Source organism: Hemiscyllium ocellatum, chromosome 4 (assembly GCF_020745735.1).
Source record: "Hemiscyllium ocellatum isolate sHemOce1 chromosome 4, sHemOce1.pat.X.cur, whole genome shotgun sequence".
Taxonomy (NCBI): domain Eukaryota; kingdom Metazoa; phylum Chordata; class Chondrichthyes; order Orectolobiformes; family Hemiscylliidae; genus Hemiscyllium; species Hemiscyllium ocellatum.
The window spans coordinates 36,785,445-36,806,490 of NC_083404.1; the positions used below are offsets into that span (position 1 = coordinate 36,785,445).

General features: G+C 38.8%; 1 protein-coding gene across 1 annotated transcript; it reads left to right on the top strand.

The window, feature by feature from the left end:
* Positions 1-998: 998 nt before the first annotated feature.
* Positions 999-5,490, top strand: LOC132815179 (probable G-protein coupled receptor 141). Its single transcript, XM_060823994.1, has 2 exons — positions 999-1,084; positions 4,585-5,490. Exon 2 carries the CDS (start codon positions 4,615-4,617, stop codon positions 5,488-5,490), a length of 876 nt encoding a protein of 291 aa, XP_060679977.1. The 5' UTR covers positions 999-1,084; positions 4,585-4,614.
* Positions 5,491-21,046: the final 15,556 nt, after the last annotated feature.

Sequence of the window (21,046 nt, forward strand, 5' to 3'; positions counted from 1 at the left end):
AGATTTCTAATGAGTCTTTTCTTATTACAGAACACTAAATGCAATTTCTCTTTTGAACTATCCCTCCAAATTGCTTATTCTACTTCCTTTTACCAGTTTTACATCCCTCTCCTCTGAATTCCTCTCAAGTTCCTCTTGCCAACCAAGTTTAACCTTCCCTGCAGCACTAGCAAATCTCCCTGTATGAATGATAATCCCGACTCTGCTATGATTTACTCTGTCCATCTTGTACAGATCCCATCTGCTCCAGAGCTAATCCCAATTGTCTCAGAAATCTCCCTCCTACACTAGTTTTCTGGTCACATGTTCAATCTCTCAGTTCTCTTCTTCTATTCTCAAAGCAATTGGAACCAAAAGTAACACTGAGATTGTTATTTCAGAGGCCTTGTTTTTCATCCTCCTTTCTTGCTCCCTAAAATCTGCTCTCATGACCTCATTCTCCTTCATACCAAAGTAACTGGTACTGACATGGACCACTACCTCTGGCTGTTCATCTCTCGCAGAAAGATGTTCTGCAACATCAGAAATGAAGAAAAATATTTCTCACAGAGTTGTGAGCATTTGGAACTGTCTATCTCAAAAGATGGTGGAGAGTCTTTCGAATATTTTTAAGCCAGAGTTAGATAGATTCTTGACAAACAACGATATGAAAGTTCATCAGGGAAAGGTGGAAATGTGGAGTAATCACATCAACCTTAAACTTATTCAACAGTGGATCAGGGTTCAGGAGCTGAGTCTCCTACTTCTGCTCAAAAACCTCTTTTGAAGGACCTTTATTAGTTTTCTTCTGAGAGAACTTGATTACTAAGAAAGGACACTCTAGATTTTCTCACTACAAATAATTCTTCTCCTTTAACTTGTTTCTTCAACCACAATGTGAAATGTTTATTGTGGTTTTCTTCTATTTCCTGGACTTAGACAGGATGACTTGCATTCTGGGTAACTGGTGATTAAAATTATACTACCATGAATAATAGGAGGAACAACTCGGATCATAAATTCAACTCGCAGTTTTCTTTAACATTCCAGTTACTCAATATCTGTGTTGGACCGTGACAGCCCTTTTTCTACATTAAAGATACGGGTACTGTATTCATTGTAAAAATTGATTTGATGACATCAACATTTTAATGAGAGTATATGATTACATTTAAACTCTTTGCACTTTAAACATATTGGGGAGAATTAATAATTTAACTGGTTGATGTCTAGGCAGGCCACTGATGTATTCAGCCTGTGGCTTTGAGGCTTGATAGGCATCAACTTTCTAACAGATTAAAGATAAAATTGTTGAAAATTTATTTGATTAAAAGAACTAAATTTGTGATTGCTGATTCACTAATTTACATGATTGTATGATTGTTACAGACAATTTGTGATTCTGTAAGTAATTAATAGGTGACATACTAATACTTTTGATTGTACAATCAGATTAGAAGAGTACAAAGATCTTGGAGAATTATGGATATGGGTAAGGTAAAGATGGGATTGTAAAGCTGAGGAAGGATTTGAAAATAAGGTTGAGGTATTTAAGAAAGAAGTTGCATGTATGCGAATCAATATTTGTGATTGGGAAACAGGACATGATGCAAGTTATGAGAAGTTCCACACTGAATGACCTCATGTTTATGGAGGGTAGGAGATAATTTAACTGGTTTGATTGGAAGCACCATTCACCTCTGAGACACAGTGTTTAGATGCAAGTTCCACTGTAGGGGCTTGGGCACAGAAATCTGTGTTGGCTCTTCAGTAGCACATGTTCGAGGTGCCATCTTTCAGATTAAATTGAGCCCCATCTGCCTTCTTAGGTAGAAATAAAAGATTCTGTGGTATTACTTGATGAATGATAGAGGAGTTATTCCCAGAGTCCTGGCCAATATTTATCCCTCAATCAATATTCCTAAAAATCAGATTATTAAAAATCATTTATCATCATGATACTGTTTGGGAGATTGCTGTGCAAATTGACTACTATATACATTACAATACAGACTACATTTCCAAGTAGCTGAAAATGTGTTGCTAGAAAAGCGCAGCAGGTCAGGCAGCATCCAAGGAATAGGAGATTCGACGTTTCGGGCATAAGCCCTTCTTCAGGAATGAAGAAGGGCTTATGCCCGAAACGTCGAATCTCCTGTTCCTTGGATGCTGCCTGACCTGCTGCGCTTTTCCAGCAACACATTTTCAGCTCTGATCTCCAGCATCTGCAGACCTCACTTTCTCCTCGTATATTTCCAGTGAAATCATTTGACAAACCAATTGGGAATGTGGTGGAATACATGTATCTGGCAGTAACAAAGATATGAATGAGGATTTTGGTGTCACATGAGTTGACTTAAAGTACAAGTCGGACAATATTACAAAAGTGGAAATAGGTTATCTTAATGGTGCAGTGAGAGTCACTTTGGAATAAAAGTTAACACCAAATTTGCAGACAAACCGCTTTAATCTCAGACAATTGACACAGAAAGAGATGGAGTAAAGGAATGATAGAACAGAGCTGAAGTAGAGACAGAAAGTTGTGCCCCAGTCTTTTCAAAAATTCATTGGAGAACATTTTTGCTCATCAAATACTCAATGTCAGATCAACAGTCTAATAATTTAGGAATAGTGGAGTTGAGAGAAACAATGGTGAATGTAATTTGTTGTTATCAGCATGCAGAAAAAACTGACACTGTGCTTTCAGATGACATGAGTGAGGGCAAATGTATTGATTGGAAATAGGACCGGGTCAAGGATCAATCTTTCGGGATAGCAGAGGTAACAGTGTGAGAGCAAGGAGAGAAGCCAAAAGTTACAATAAAATAATAATGAAATCAGGTAAGATTCATCCAGCTGAATGACAGCAGAGAGGTACTGAAGCAAGATGGAGTGGGCCACATGTATCAAAGAAAGATGAAATTGGCATGTTTATCTTTGCAACCATGTTATTTTGTTATTTCAATTAGCAGCTGTGTCAGTCTAGTGGCTTGGGCAGAAACCTGATTGCATGAATTTAAACATAGTATTGTGGGAAAAATTGGGAAGTAGAAATATGTTCAAGGACTTTGGAGAAGAAAGGGAGATTGAAATTGGGGATGGTGGCTTGCAAGGGTGGTGGGGATGAGGTTCAATTTTTTGAAAGGGATACTGATGGCAGATTTAATATCTGAATACATAGAACTGTTAACAATATTGATTCATATGGGAATCTGGGGGGAGGTTAGGTGATCAGCAGTTGAGTGGAAATGGGTTTCATTGACAATATGACCTCAGAGAAATGAGAGGAAATACATGCAAATCTAAACCAAGTTGTGAGTTCAGATCCATGACAAGGAAGAACAAAGAGGAGGTTTGAATCGACAGGTTGGTGAAAAGGAAGAATGTGGCAGAAGCAGCTGACCAAATGGTCTCAAAAAGTCTATGAGCTAGTTTGCACTTAATATTGGAAGGGACGTGGCAGAAGGGTGTAAGGAGGCATTTTGCATTAGAGACAAGAACCCAGGGAGAAGGTATTTTTGCATTCCAGGATGGACCTGAAATAATGAGCAGTTTTAATAGACAAGAGCAGGATCCATAGAATTTTATGTGTTCCAGCCAAATTTGACATGGATGGCTAAGCCATTTGCCTTTCATTCCATTTCAAGTTTACATCACTTACATGCATGTTGGAAGACAAGAAGGCCAAATTGGAGGAATGACCAATGGTGGATGGGGATAGATAGTCGTGGCTTTACTGGGGATTAGACATCAGAGAGAGAACTGAGGATGTAGTTGAGCAAATCGTTAGCTGGAGAAATCTTGTCATGAATGAAGGGTCAAAGGCTAGACAGTTGAAATTTTACATGTTCACTATGAATTGAAGATTAGTTTCTTTCTGGGAGAAATGCAGAATAGAGTACAGTATAGTCTGGAAGTGGTAAGTGATAGAAAGAAGTGATCAGAGATGATCTTGTCGGTAAATATGATGGGACAAGCAAGGTCATGTGATGTGGCAAAATCATATGAGGTAGCCACAGATATAGTGGACACAGAGGGAAAAATTCACTGTGATATCAGGGGCAGTGAATTCAGAGGAAAGTGAACATTATTAGTTTGGCTTTGCCCTTTTCCTCTTGAAATTGCACTCTGTTTTCAGCCAGCCCTTGTTAGCCCGATTGATATCATTCTCACAAATGACAATGAAGCAATATGTTTCTAGGACATTTACACCATCAGGGCCCAGACAGTTTATGTTTGTTGAAAATTATCACATGCAAAATTGTACAAAGAGGGACAGTTTGCTCCGAGCTGCTTGCAACACCAGGAAATCACCATTTTCAGGAGACTCACACCCAAAGCAGGAGGACTGTGAACTCTAATATTGAGTGATAGAAAGAGAAACTAGGAAAATTTGGGGAAAAAGCTTGAAAGTTGAAAAGTTTTTAATAGATGGTGTGGAGGTGGGTGGGTGTTTTGAGAGGGAGGAGGGGGTATTCCTAAAATGCAGCCAAAGAGAAGGATGTTGCAACAACACACATGGGTATAAGTGAGTGGAAGGCCATAGGCTGGGAATGAACAGTTTGCTGAAAACACTTTTATCTGTGATACATTTTTCTCTTGAAGGATTTGGAGAAAAAAATTAACATATCAGCAATGAACAATACAACATCCTCAACAGGAAGATTCACAACCAGCAATGACTCGTCTTATTGTGATTCACTTGGATCCACCTATAATACAGCTTTAATAGCAATTTACACCCTTGTGCTCGTGGGAGGTTCTACTGGTGCCATCATCATGACGTGGAAAATAAAAACCGACAGCAAATCTGTGACATCCACCGCTGTGGTCAATCTTATATTGATGCACACGTTCTTTCTCCTAACTGTGCCTTTCCGAATCTCTTATTACATCCTTGATGTGTGGAAGTTTGGTTCAATATTTTGTAAGCTGGTTAGTGCAATGATTCATGCTCACATGTACCTGTGCTTCATGTTCTACGTGGCCATAATTGTCATAAGGATGATCAGTTTCTTTCAAAAAAAGAAGACGATGGATTTTTATCAACCTTGGCATGCAGTTGCTGTGAGCCTAGTTCTCTGGGTCCTGGTGTTTGTTGCTGTTTTCCCACTGTTTCTAGCATATTTTGACAGCTCTGAAAAGGATGATAAATGTTTTCAATTCACAGTTACAAGTGCCTCATCATATGTGAAGGCTATGAACTATCTTGCAGTTATTACTGTGTTAACAACTTTAGGTGTTTTACTTGCCATCCAGATGGGCATAATGGTACGATTGATGATCCGTTACCAAAATACTTTGCGCAACCAGCAAGAATTTGGAGCTCAAACAAAGACACTGTTATTTATATTAATTATGATTTGTTTTGTTCCTTATCTTGGATTCAGGCTGTTTTATGTATACCAAGAGCAATGTTCAAAAACCTTAAATATTATGAATGAAGTATTTTTAGCTCTGACTTCAATGAGCTGTTTTGATGTGCTTGCTTTCCTAGTGGCTTCCCATTGAGAATTCAGCAATTTTCGAGTTAATTTTGAATCAGTATCAATTTTTGTGCATAATATAAGCATTTTGTGCATAAGGTTTCCAAGGTGTCTTAATTGTACTTGATAGAAGTTATATATTCATACACAGGGCACTGTTTTCTGCAAGCACAAGGTGCATGTTCAGGCAAACACTTTTGTTTTTTAAACAAAAACATGGGAATAATATTATGAATTTTCCACAGAAACATCACAACTAATCTAAGTTGACTGGCCAACAATTCAGTTCCCTTATGTCTTGCTGTATAAATTATTGTTTCCTTTGAAATAGGTATTCTTGTATTAATGTCCTGGTGAGTGCAAGATGAAAATGCTTAAACAACATATCTAGTCTTAACAATACTCAAGGCCTATTCTACCAGGTCATTACTTATAACTTAAGTACCTAAAGCAATATAATTGGTGTAAAACAATGGTTTCTGTTACGGATGTGAATGCTGATGAACAGTTTCAGTATGGACAGTGGCTTCATAGCAATGGATTCACTAATCTGTGAATCAACTCCATCAGATACCAGTTATTATTCAGATGTGAGTTGTAGTTTAACTGAATCTTGCATTGGTTCAGAAGGCTTTGCATGCGAGCCCATAATCTAAATGATGCCAAATAGCAGCACAAAAAGAGCACTGCATTGTCAGTGGAAATGTAATTTCTAAGTGTTAAACTGAGATTATTTTGGATATATTACTTTATGAAAGAATGGGAAAAGTTGGTGGGGGAAAATTGCTCAAATCCTGTCAATTTTCCTCAGTCAGTACCATCCAATGATAAGATTACTGGGAATACAGTATATTACCATTTATGAATTCTTGCTTTGTGCATATAACAACATGCCCAATATTCTAAACATTGGAAAAATATTGTAATATTTTTGGGAGATGGTTTAAAGTACAAATCTTTATATATTATGTACAAAATTTTTTGATTAATACATCACTATCATTCTAATTAGTTCTTCACTTCTACATTAAAGTACTGATAACTCATAAAGTGTTCATCTTCATAACGTGATTAGGCAAATTCCATTCCAGGTTTTGATACAGAAACATGAATTTAATTCAAACTTTTGCTATAGGCAGTAAGGACAGTGAAAGAGGAAGGTGTCAGCAAATGAGGAAGATAGTGGAGTGAACACTATTACACAATATGCACCAACTGTTTTGAACAAAGCATGTCACTGTTCTTTATTAACCATTGATCATGTCTTGTCTCCTATGTTTCTTGCTAAAATCAAAGGCCTATGACACAAGAGAAATGGAAAATCTAAATGGCAAAATTGATTGTTTCTTCTGCTGATCATAAGTTCCACCTCATTGTGGTTAAAGTAAAGGTGATGTCTTGATTGTATTTGTACATCTGTATCGATCAATAGACCAATGCGTTGTGATAAACTATTATAAATTGAACGTGATATTTCATGATTATCTGTAAAATGACTTTGATAATGCACTATGATAATGGAACAAGTCAACTGTAGATCAGAATAAGCGGTAAACACAGCTGCCTTTCTCTGAAAGACAATAAAAACCAGTTGAGTTTTAATAGAATTCTAAAAGTATTATGGGATAATTGTCTGGTGCAAATCATTGTATGATCAGATTTATTACGTTTATTTTCATAACTTGGAAGGATTTCAGTTCATAATCACAAAACAACTGGTCTAGGATCAATCACGATCAATCATATCCCATCTTTATTCAACTATCAGTTTATTAATAGGTAATGCTCACAAAATGCAGTTTGCAATGGCTTTCCATTATAGTCTGATTAGCTCTTCAGTTGTCAAGTAGAAGTACAAAGAAAAGTAAACTCCCATTTGCTACATTCTCAGTGTTTAGATTACTTGACTAATTGAATTCCATAACAATATGAATGTACAAACAGAGACACTGGAAATTAGAGCAGGGTTACAGCGTTCAGCCCTTTGAGCCTGCTCCACCATTCATGGCTGATCATCCAACTCAGTATCCTGTTCCCAGTTTCCCTCCAAAAGTTTTGATCCCATTAGCTCTAAGAACGATATCTAACTCCTTGAAATCATTTGATGTTTTGACCTCAACCATTTTCTATGATAAAGATTTCCTTAAGGTCACCTCTTGATGAAGATATTTCTCCTCAAGTCAGTTCTGAATCACTCACCCCACATCCTTAGACTGTGACTTCTGACTCTGGACTTTTTGGCTATCAGGAATGTCCTTCCTGCATTTACCCGGTCTAGTCCAGTGAGACTGGTAATCTCATAGGGAGAATTCTCCAGGGAGAATTTTATAGCTTTCTATGAAATTACCCTCCATTCTTCTAAATTCCAGTGAATAAAGTCCTAACCGATCCAAACTCTCTTCAAATGTCAGTTCTGCCTCTTAATCCGTCTCTTAATCCTTTATTGCATACCCTCCATAGCTCAGACAAAGAAACCAAAACTGCACACAATACTCCAGATCTGGTCTCATCAAAGCCCTGTACAATTCCAGAAGAAATCCTTGCTACTGTCTGAAGGCCAGCATACCATTTACCTTCTTCGCCATCTGCTACGCCTGCATACTTACTTTAAACAACTGGTGTACAAGAACACCTCGGTTTCATTGTATCTCCCCCGCTTCTCTATCTATCACCATGCAGATGTCAATCTGCCTTCCTGTTTTTGTGGCAAAAGTGGATAACCTCACATTTATCAATTTAATACTCTACCTGTCAAGCAACTGACCACTCATTCAACTTGTCCAAATCAAACTGAAACATCTTTATGTCATCCTCCGCACAGCTCGGCCTCCCACCCAACTGTGTTGTTGTGCAAACTTGCAGATATCACATTCAGTTCCTCAACTAAATTGTTAAAATATATTATGAATATCCGAAGTCCAAGCAGTGATCCCCGTGGTACCCCACGGTCACTGACTGCCACTTGGAAAATGGATTGTTTATTCCCACTCTTTGCTTCCTTTGTTTCAACCAGTTTTCTTTCCATTTCAGAACACTAACCTCAATCCCATGCACTTTATATTTACATGGTAATCATATATAAAACACAACTACTGGCTCCTCCTTTGCAACTCTGCTAGTTACATCCTCAAAAAATTCTGAAATATTTGTTAAACAGGTTTCCCTTTCATAAATACACGCTGACTGTCTGATCCTCTCAGCGGTTTCCAGGTGTACTGCTATTAAATCATTTACAATAGACTCCATCATTCTCCCTAATAATGTCATGCTAACAGGTTTATAATTCAGTTTTCTCTGTAGCTCTTTTTTTAAATAGTGGGGTTAGTTAGCCTACAATCCATAAGAACTGTTCCAAAGTCTTGAAAGATGAACACCATGGTATCCACTATTTCTAATTTGGAGATGTCGGTGTTGGGGTGGGGTGTACAAAGTTAAAAATTACACAACACCAGGTTATAGTCCAACAGGTTTAATTGGAAGCACACTAGCTTTTGGAGCGTCGATCCTTCATCAGGTGGTATTTCTAAAGCTACTTTCTTAAAATCTCTGGGATGTAGATTTTCAGGCCCTGGGGATCATTTGGTCTCTGATCTCATCAATTTCCCAACATCATTTCCATACTAGTACTAACTTCTTTCAGTTCATCCCTCTCACTAGACCCTGTGTTCCCCAACATTTTTAGGGAATCGTGTTCATCTTTTGTGAAAGGAGAACCAAATATATATTTGTATTCACTAATATTTTTCTCTTCACAATCCTATATGTAGCAATCTTGAGGAACTGAATGGCCTATTCCTGCTCTATGTGCTGTCACCTCCATTGTGTTGTTTAATTAGACAGATTCCATTTTATGTATTGCAGCAGATACTTTAATAACCACAGTTCACTTAAACTTAAGTACTACAAGGGCGATAAAATTCAGATGCAAAACATAACATGGTGCATCCTTTATTTGCTATTTATTCTGCAGAAGTCCCCACAGCAGTTGTTCTGATGAGGTACCATTGCAAGGTGGACAAATTATGCAAAGAAACGGGGTTGAATTTAATCTGCGGTATACTGCTCCCAACAGCGTAACTAAAAGTTGGTGCCACCTTCACATTTGAATCAGGAGCCAGAGTCCATGCAGTTCAAATAAAGAATTAGGGTTGCTACCAAATCCATATGACTCCAGGTCTTACTGCACAATCTGGCAGATTTTGGTGACCACTTTGCAGAGCGGTCACTGATATTGCTCAGCAGCTTGTCTGCATCCTGTGTCAATGATTTCTTCTCTATGACCGCCCTTCATTAGTGGACTCCTGATCATCCTCTCACTCATCTGTGCCTGCTGCTAGCCTAATCATATCACAAGGTTAAAAATTGGAAGAATAGCAGATGCTGTTAATCTGAAACAAAATGGAGGCTGCTGGAAAAGCTCAGCAGGCCTCGCAGTATCGGGTTTGGTGACCCTTCCTCAAAATCCTGCACAGATGCTGCCAGAGATTTTCAGCAACCTCTGTTTTAGTATCACTATGTTGTTGAATGGCAATAGTTGTCCTTTATCACATCCTCTACTCCTGATCCTGGGGTTTTAGGAAAATTGGGTACATGAAACTAATAGGCTTTCCATGAAGTGAACTGTGTGAAAAAAGCAGACAGTAGTATGGGCATTTGTGTGTAACTGAGTTTTATCCATACGGTAGCAGAGTTGTGAGATTTTCTATCTATTGTCCACACCAAAACTCCACCGAACTCACATTTGTCTCACACCACTTGAATCTGTACTTTGACTGCTACAAGTAAGTTCAGACCGACATATGCAAGACCTCCAAATTGCAACCCATCAGATTCCATGCTCTCCCAACTCTGCCCTTCCCAAGGCAGCCGTATGGGCTTTCAATGTGGCTCTTGAGTCACCCCAGCACTCCAGACCCTGTCACTGTGCAAGCCTACTCACTGGCAAGTCAGTGTGCTTTTCAAGTTCTGCACCATTCATCACACTGCAATGATTTCATATTTTGTGTCATCCACAGACTTTGAATGCTTCTGTGTAACCAAGACATAGACTGTTAATATATATCTGGAAAAGCAAGAGTTGTAATATTGAGATCCTGGAGAATTTCATGACAAACTTTCCTTTAATCTGAAAAATATCCATTATACAGTACTCTCTGTTAACTATTACTCACCCAAATTTGTATTCATGTTGATACTGTCCCTTTCATTTCTCGAACTATAGCTTTGTTCACACATCAGTTGTGTGGCATTGCATCAAATACTTTTTGGAAGTCCATGGATATAATATCAACAGTCATTAAGTTCATCATCCCACTCAATTAACTCTTCAAAAAAACTCAGAAAGTTAGTTAAACATAATTTTCCCTGAGCTTATCCCCAGCCCCATCAAGATTTCTTCTCTGGTCATAGATGCTCCCATGTTATCTTTACAGTCTACATTAGATGCTTTGGTCCACCCTAGAAGATCTTTGAATATCCCTATTTCAGATTTGACCTGCACTACTACCAATTGAGGAAGACACTTCAAGCCAGAGGGTGCGTGACAGCAGGAGTCCACAGAGACCAGGAGAGTCAGGCTGTGTGGTAAGAAAGAATTTTGGGAAGCATGATTAGTGGTGTGTAGCAATTATGTAGAAAATTACCACATTTCTGTCAAAAAGTGTGCAACTTATTTGGTTTACCAATTTGGGAATTTAGCAATGTCATATGTTTCAACATACAGTTATAATGATGTTTTTCTTGAAAAAGATCCTCTCTGAAAAAACCTAACTATAGCTTTTACAATAACTTTATTCGGAAAATGTAATTGATTTAACATAATTTTTTTAAAAGTCACAATTTTCAGGAGTGCAACTTTATCTTTCAATGTGGTCTTAATGAACTTGCAATGGTAATAATAGACTAAGAGTCATGCATTTCATTTTGGAACTGACACTGTCCAAAACCCTTATGATTTTGAAAATGTTGATTAAGTCTTCCCTTAGCTTTTTCCTCGCCAAAGAAAACAGGCCCAAACTCTGCAATCTACCGTCATAACTTTCTCATCCCTGAAATCATTCTTGTAAATCTCTTCTGCGTTCCCAAAGGATCTGTTGCCATGCTGTAAAACTCTGTAACTCTCCAATGTATTCACATCCTTTCTGAAATGTGGTACCCAAAGTTGTACACACTGCTCAAGCTGAAAACTAAAAAATGACTCATATACATTCAGAATAACCTCTTTGTTCTTGGATTGTATAACCCGATCAAAAGCACCAATAATACTACATGTTTTAGAACTTTTCCGTCTACCTGTCCTACTATGTCTATTGACTTAGGCACATATAAACCCAAATATCTCAGCTCCTGTTAATCCTTTGGAGTAGAATCTTTTATTTTATACTGTCCCTTCACACTATCAAGATTTAACACTTCACAATTTGAAGAAGTGAACTTTATCTGCCGCTTACCTACCTACTCATCAATGAGTAAATGTCCTTTTCAAGCCCTATGCCATTCACCTCACAATTTACAATGCTTTCATATTTTGTGTCATTGAGACTTTGAATGATTCTCTGTAAACAAGCATAGATTATTAATATATATCTGGAAAAGAAGATTCACAATCTCAACCCCTGGGGTCCTCCATTATAAACTTTCCTTTAACCTGAAAAACATCCATTATGTAGTACTTTATGTTTTCTATTCACCCAAATTTATATTGACATTGCTACTATCCCTTTCATTTCATGAACTATAGCTTTGTTCACATGTCAGTTGTGTGGCATTATATCAAACATCTTTCGGAAATCCATATCAACAGTATTATATTCATCAACCCTCTAAATTACCTCTTCAAAAAATTCAGATATTAGTTAAATCTAATTTTCTCTTTAGAAATTAATGCTGACTCCCCTTAATTAACTGATATTTGTCCTTGTTATGATTAATTTAATATTTCTTAAAGTTTCTCCAACACTGAAATTAAACTGATTGGTCTTTAGTTGATGGGCTTACCCGTACACCCTTCTTTGAACAAAGGCAAAACTAGTGATCTGACATCATCACAGAGTCTAAGAAAGACTGAAAAACTATGGATACTGCCTTCGCAATTTCCATTCTCATTTCCTTTTGCGCTGGTGCCTTGTCAACTTTAAGAAAAAATGGTCTATCCAATATCTCTTTATCTATTTTGAACACTTCTAGGAGTGAATTCCCTGCTCTGGCTGGCATCTGCTTCCTGGATAAAGACAGATGCAATGTATTCAATTAATACCTCAGCCGTGTTCTTTGTTTCTACGCATAATAGCATTTTTGGCCCTAATTGATTCTACTGATCCCTTTACAACCTTTTTCATATTAATAAAGTCCCTTTAAATCCTTCTCCTCTCACCCTAAACGTAAGCCCTCTAGTTTTGGACTCCCGTATCCTTGGAAAAGGACTGTGACTATTCACCTTATCTATGCCCCTCATGATTTTATAAATCTCTATAAAATCACTCCTCAGCCTCTGACGGTCCAGGGAACAAAATATCCCGGCCTATCCGGCCTCTCCTTATAACTAAAATGCTCCAGTCCCAGCAATATCCTTGTAAATTTTTTCGGCACCCATTCTAGTTTAACAACATCCTTCCCATAGTGGGGCGAGCAGAATTATATGCATTTGTTTCCTTTCCTTTGTTGTTTGGTTACTTTTTCTTTCAGCCAACAGCACATCTGCTCTAGGAACATATTTTGTTTTTGTTTCTTTTCTTGCTCCATCTCTATTTCCCTTGGCCTGAAGACTAAGTTTTCTGTCACTCCAACCTCCACCCTATCCCAGACATTTTCTTTGTCCTTTCACCCACTGCTTGATGGAAGTTGTTTATTTCTGACCTTCCCTAGTTCTAATGGCAAGCCATAGATTACTGGGTACAGACTGTCAATGTCTGTAGGACACCATGGAATTGCCAAGGTGAATGAAAATGGCTCGAGGTTGTTGGAACTCTGTTGTTACCATGGACACTGTGTTAAAAACAGCTATTTTCAAACAAAGCTATGCCACAGGTGTCCCAATCATGTTAACTAGCATCAGTTATATCTCATTCATCACCATCTCCAAGAATCCGCATCACTCAAAGCTTTCACAGTGTTGTGATATCAATTATTCCTTGGTGTGTTGAGGTTTCAACCTAAGACCGTAAGACATAGGAGCAAAAGTGGGCCATTAAGCCCATTTAGTCTGTCACACCATTCAATAAGATCATGGTTGACAGTGATTGGTAGGGTACTGCAGGGATCAGTGCTTGAACTCTAGCAATTCACATTGTAGGGAGACAATTTTTCCTTCAACTAGAGACACCAAAGTTTATGGCAATGTTGCAATGCTGCTTGTTTTCCATTCTGGATCATTTCAGCTGGAATGCCATTGGCAGTAATAGGGCAATGGATAGAGTTCTCTTGTTGGAGATCTTCACTGCCTGGCATTTGTGTGGTGCAAATGTTGCTTGCCACTTTTCAGCCTAAACCTAATATTTTCCAGATATTGCTGCATTTGGAAATGGAATGTTTTAAGTAGCCAGGGAATTCCAAAGGTGCGGAACATTGTGTCAATAAGCAGCGAAGCCTACTACTGACTTTATGATGGAGGGAGGGCCATTGATGAAGCAGCTGAAGATAGTGTGGCCTAGAACACTCTCCTGAGGAACACCTAACAGGTGACCTGAAGTTGAGATGGCTCACTTTCAAAAATCAAGTTGCTTTTCTTTTTCCAAGTATGAATCTAACCAACAGATTTCCTTCTGATTTATATGAGCACAGTTTTTCTAGGACTCATTGATGCCACACTTTACTTTGGAGGTCATTGACACCTTCACATGCATTGGATCAACAATTACCAGTAATATGTCAGTTGGTGTAAAGATCAGAACTAGAATTACCAAGTCATGTCCACGTTGAGGATTTGAGTGTGGACTAAACAGCAAACTAATCAAACAGAAAGCATGATGTGCACAGGATTCAATGAGATGTCGCTTTGTTTCTTCTGAATCCTTCTAGTCTCCAATTTGTTATTAAGACACAGGGAAGTTAACACTAATTGTTCAGTCTCTCAGTCAACGTTTAAAAGCAGTAGCTTAGAGACAAATGTTGAATGAAGAGTTAGTTACCTTACAACTCTTTGCTACTATGCTAGGAAACAGAAACTACTATCTTTAGAGTCTTGAGGCTTTCTTCTGCTATATTATTCATGTACAGGCCCAGCAAGGCCAACCAACATTTGCTGCTCATCCATAATTGCCCTGACTTTTAGACCTCTGCAGTTTTGTGATGAAACTGAGATTTATATTTTAAATAATGTACTGCACATGTAGGTTCTTGGAATTCCAAGTTCCACATGAGTTGTTTAGCCTATTAGAAATTAACAAACTAGCTTTTAAAACTACAATACCCATAACTTCAACTGAGGGAAAGTTATCCAGAGTCCCTAAGGAAATGTCCAGAAGACTTGGGAGAGAATGTTCAAAATTCTGATTTTCATTTTTAGTCTGTGCTTGGAAGTCACTTGAGAGAGAATGCATATCAAGCTTTGAAATGCTGAGAAGTCTTTTGATGAAATAATACGCTAGGTATTATTGCCAGGAAAAGAAGGCAACACAATTATTTTAGAATAAGAAGTTATTATTGATCCCACAGCAGAATGTTGGCATACAGTCAGTGGAAAAGGAATGGAATTAAGTTTTTGAAGTTCCTCAGAACTTTGAACCAATTTCACACAGGGTAGTTAGGAGTCAATTACATTGCTGTGGATCTGGAGTCATGTTTGAGATTGACCAAGTAAAGATTGCAGATATCCTTACCTCAAGGACATCAGTAAACCAAATAGGTATTTAATGAAATTCAACCATTAGCTCAGAACTTTGACTCCGTATTTTTCTTTATTGAATTCAGATTTCACCATCTGCCATGGGGGAATTTAAATGCATAACCATACAGCACAGAAACAAACACTTCAGTCAAACCAGTCCACGTCAAACATAATCCCAAACTAAGCTAATCCCACCTGCCTGCTCCTGGCCCACATCCCTCCAAACCTTTTCTATTCATGAACATATCTAAATGTCTTTTAAACACTGTAATTGTACCTGCATCCACCATTTCCCCTAGAAGTTCATTCCACACACGAACTACACTCGGTGTGAAATATGTGCCTCTCATGTCTTTTTTTAAATCTCACTCGTCTCATCTTAAAGATGTGGCCCCTCATCTTGAACTCCTCCATCCTAGGGAAGTGATAACCACCATTAACTCAATCTATATCCCTCATGATTTTACAAACTTCTTTACTGTCATCTCTCAACCTCCTACACTAGTGAAAATAGTCCCAGCCTACCCAGCCTTTCTTTACAACACAAACCTTCCATACCCGACAACATCTAAAAAATTTCTCTGGCCCTTCCAGCTTAATAGTATCCTTCCTATAACTGGGCAACCAGAATTGGGCACCATATTCCAGAAGAGACCTCACCAATGACCTATACAACCTCAACATGACTTGCCAACTCTATATTGAAAGGACTGAACAATGAAGATAAGCTTGCCAACCACCTTTTTAACCACCCTGTCTATATGGCACAAACTTCGAAGATTTATGTACCTGAACCCCTAGGTCCCGCTGTTCCACAATACTACCGGAATCCCTATCAGTAATTGTATAAGTCCTACTCAACTTTATTGGACCACAATGCAATATCTTGCACTTATCCAGATTGAACTCCACCTACCATTTTTCAGCCGACTGACCCATTTCATCTTAGAAACCTTTTTTTTCACTATAGCTATGCCACCAATTTTGATGCTGTCTGCAAACTTGCTAATCATGGCTTCTATATTCTCATCCAAATCATTAATATAAATGACAAACAAAAGAGGACCCTGAACCGATCCCTGTGGAATAGTGCTAGTGATAGGCCTCCAGTCCATAAAGCAACCCTCTACCAGTACCATCCATCTCCTGCTATTAAGCGAATCATGTATCCAATTGGCAAGCTCATCCTGAATACCATGTGATCTAATGTAATTAATTTGTCTCCCATGAAGGACCTTGTCGAAGACTTTTTAAGGTCCAAGCAAACAACATCTACAACTCTACCCTCAACCTTTTTGGTAACTTTCTCAAAAAACTCAATCAACTTTGAGAGACACTGTTTTCCTTGCACAAAATCATGCTGACTACCCCTAAGCAATTTTTGCCTCTCCACATGTCTATAAATCCCATCTTTTAAAATCACCTCCAACAATTTACCCAAAACTGAAGTCTGACTCACAGGTCTTTGGTTCCCTCGTTTCTCCTTATAACCTTAAGTTCCCAGAACATTAACCTGAGATTCTACTTGCTGAGCTAGTGACATTACCACAACATCAATCCCTCTACTTATCAAACATTTTTAGTGGCATAAGGGTTGGTAACCTGAGAAGACAAATTTAAGACGATTTGCAAGAGAACTGTGACAAGAGAGAAATGTCTTTATACATTGAGTTGTTGTTACCTGGAATACTCTGAGTGATAGAATGGAAGAAGCAGATTAAGTGTATCATTCAAAATATAGTTTGATAGCTATTTGAAGGGACCAGAAAGAATGTGTGATGATGCTGCACCTTTAACAAGGTGATATTGTCCTTGGTTATTTTTTTCAGGAGGTCGTAAAAATACAGGTTCTGAAAAGTCCATGCTTGGATGGGGTTTAGAGCCAATTTTATTATAGCTAACAGATACTATCTTGGAAAAACCCTGAAGAAGGGCTCATGCCCGAAATGTTGATTCTCCTGCTCTTTGGATGCTGTCTGACCTGCTGCGCTTTTCCAGCAACACATTTCCAGTAATGAAAGGGGAATAGTCAGCTCAGGCTTCCTCTGGTTTAATTTGGCTTTTGGCAGTCATATTCACTGAAAGCAGTCAGGCAGTTGTAAAGCTACTGTACCCTAAAGAAGCAGGCCCATGCTGACCCTCCCTCTCTGACTTCTCTCCCCTCTAAGATCCTGTTTGATTTTTCCTTTAGTGGTAAGGGATTTTTATGGGGATTGTTGCAAGTATTGGGTTCAGCATCATTAGGTTGGGGTAATCCATTGGGTTTTGGGATAGGTTGTTGTTCTATATTCTTTTTTTTTTCTTTTTTTGTGTTTCATTCCATAATCTTGTAAATAAATTCTGCTTTGTTTAAAACTAAGTGGTTTGACCAGCTACATCCTTCCTGGAATATCCACGTTGCACCTACTTAAAACAACTAGCAAGGTTAGGGTCTGAGCTACTTTCTTGCAATGTTTTGAGGGGGTTTGACCTGGTCCATAACAAATGAGAGAGTGAGATGAATTGAATGGCTCTATAATCGAGCTGCCACAGACACAGACAGCACAGTGCCAGGGCCCTATCCTCAATTCCAACCGGTGACGGTGTGGAATTTGCATGCACTCGCCATGTCTGTGTCAGTTTCCACCAAGTATTTTGGCTTCCTCCCACAGTCCAAAAATGTGCAGGTTAGGTGGATTGGTCATCATAAATTGTCTGCGGTGTCCAGTGATTTGCAGGTTATGTGGGTTATCCATAATAACTATTGGGAAACAGGGATAGGATGAGGGCTTGGGTCAAGGTAAGATGCTGTTCAGAGGGTTGGTTTGGACTCAATAGTCTGAATGGCCTCTTTTCAACGACTGAAGCTGCACAATGGAAGGACTGTTCTCTTTTGCTTCTCTTCCATAGTACTGGAAGGAAGCTAAATCAGGAGCATTATCATAATTAAGAAATAATTAACAATTAACAAAGAATTAAGAATTAACAATTCCAGTAGATGAGTTGAAATTTGAATTATGTTAAACCCAAAGTATTTTTTTAAAAAACTCTTTACCTTGAGATGGCTAGACTGTCTTGCTAGAGGTACAGCATTAGATGTTCTTCGAATTGCAAGAACATTTGTATGTTGTACCAGGGTATACGGATTCCAATGCAAAGCTGTAGTTTCTGTTCAAACTGTAAAAAGTGCTTGAGTTATTCTTATTTAGTTTAAAGATATTTAAAATATGTTATTTCTGTTTACAACATTTATTTTGGACTGTCAAAACAAAGATTGCAACAGTGTGCTTTTTTTTAAATTAAACATCAATTCAGTAACAAAAAGAGAAGGTAAAAAAAAACTCTACTCAGTCAGGTTCCTGCCTAGGATCTGACTTGTCTGGGCCTAACATGAATTGGGTATTACCCTATAACAATTGATGTCACTAGATCATACTAGGTTGCTGTGTGGCCTGGAGAGAAAATTCCAGGTGGAAATTTTCCATGCAACTGCTGACTAATTCTTATAGGTGAGAGAGCTGATTTGGAAGGTATTGTCGAGGGAACCGAGTGAGTTTCTACAATGCAGATTAGAGATGTGCACATCGCTATCAATGTGTATTGGTGATGGAGAGTTGTGAATGTTGGAAGTATTGGATTGGATGCTAAGCAAGTGAGCTGCTTTGTCCTGATGATGTTGTTTCTTCTGTGTTGCTACAATTGCACTCAGCCATGCAAGTGCAGGATTTATAAATTCAATGGTAAGGTCCTGGGGAGAGTTACAGAACAAAGAGATCTTGTAGTGAAGATTCATACCTCCTTGAAAGTGGAGTCACAGAGAAGCCATTTGATACACTAATCTTTATTGGTCAGAACATTGTGTACAAGTTGGGACATCATGTTGCGGTTGTACAGGACATTGGTCAAGCCACTTTTGGAATACTGCATTCAATTCTGTTTTCCCTCCTAAAGGGAAGATTTTGTGAAACTTGAAAGGGTTCAGAAAAGATTTACATGGATGTTGCCAGGATTAGAGGGTTTGAGCTATAGGAAGAGCTGCATATGCTGGGGTTGTTTTCTCTGGAGCGCAGAGGCTGAGGGGTGACTTTATATAAGTTTATAAAATCGAGGGGCATGAATAGGGTGAATAGTCAAGATGTTTTCCCCAGGGTATGGGAGTCCAAAAGTAGAGGGCATAGATTTAAGGTGAGAGGGAAAGGTGTAAAAGGGACTGAAGGGGCAATTTTTTTCACGCAGAGGGTGATGCCTCTGGAATGAGCTGCCAGAGGAAGTGGTGGAGGCTGGTACAATTACAACATTTAAAAGGATGAGTATGCAGGGGTATGGGTAAAATGCTGGCAAATAAAGACTAGATTAATTTAGGATATCTGGTCAGCACGGGCAAGTTGGTCCAAAGAGTCTGTTTCTGTGCTGTACATTTCTATGCCTCTGACTGAGTGGCGAATATCCTATCAGACGTGTGTCCTATTCATGATAGACAGACAGGAGGTGAGTAACTCAGTATGATAGAATCACAGAATTCTTATGGTGTAGATGAAATCCATTTATTGCATCATGCCTACTACTGGCTCCCAGGGCAATTGGCTTTGTGCCAATTTTCTGCTTTTCCCTTCAACCTTAAATATTATTTATATTTAAATACTCATCCAATTCGGTCTTGAATACCTCAGTTGAACTTGCTTTCAGCGCCCTTCCAGGCAGTGCATTTCAGACTCAAACTTGAAAAAGAGATTTTTCTAACCTTTGATGTGCTGTTGCAGCCACAGTACTTATTTGGCTTATTCACTCAGTCCCAATAAGTAATCAAGTCAGATTAATGGTAACTCCCACGATATTGATCTTAGGGGATTTAGCAATATTACCATTGAATGTCAAAGAATGACAGTTCAATCCTCAATTGTTGGGGATGGTCATTGCCTGACACTTGTATTGTGTAAACTTATTTCACCAGCCTGGATGTTGTCTAGGTTTTGCTGCATGTGGAGGTGAGCAGCTTCACAATCTCAGGTAGCGCAAGTGGTGCTGAACATTATGTAATAACTAGCAAACATCTTGACCTCTAACTTTATGAAGAGAAAGTCATCAATGAAACAGCTGGTGGCACAGCAGGGTGGCACAGTGGTTAGCACTGCTGCCTCACAATGCCAGCGACCCAGCCAGGCGACTGACTGTGTAGAGTTTGCACATTCTCCCTATGTCTGCGTGGGTTTCCTCCGGGTGCTCCAGTTTCTTCCCACAAGATGTGTAGGCCAGGTGAATTGGCCATGCTAAATTGCCCGTAGTGTTAGGTAAAGGGGTAAATGTAGGGGTCTGGGTGGGTTGCACTTCGGTGGGTCGGTGTGGACTTGTTGGGCCAAAGGGCCTGTTTCCACACTGTAAGCAATCTAATGATGATTGGGATTAGGGTGGACCCTGAGGAACCTCTGCAGTGATGTCCTCAGGCTGAGATGATTGTCCTTCAACAAGTGTAAATATCTTCCTTAATGCTAGGTAGGATCCCAACCTGTGCGGAGTTTTCACTGATTCCCACTGACTCTCAGTTAGGAATCCTGGATGCAATGTTTGGTCAAATGTTGACTTGATATCAAGAGAATCACTCTCACCTAATCTCTGGAATTGAGCTACTTTCTCCATGTTCTGCCCAAAGGTGTAATGAGTTCAGGAACCAAATGGCCATGGCAGAACATAAACTGAGGATCAGTGAGGAGGCTATTCCCTTCCAAGGGTTGCTCATTAGCACTATTGAATATCCCATCTATCATTCTGATGATCAACTAAT

Coding starts and splice junctions, on each gene's coding strand:
- LOC132815179 (XM_060823994.1), top strand. CDS start 4,615: ATGAACAATACAACATCCTCAACAGGAAGATTCACAACCAGCAATGAC.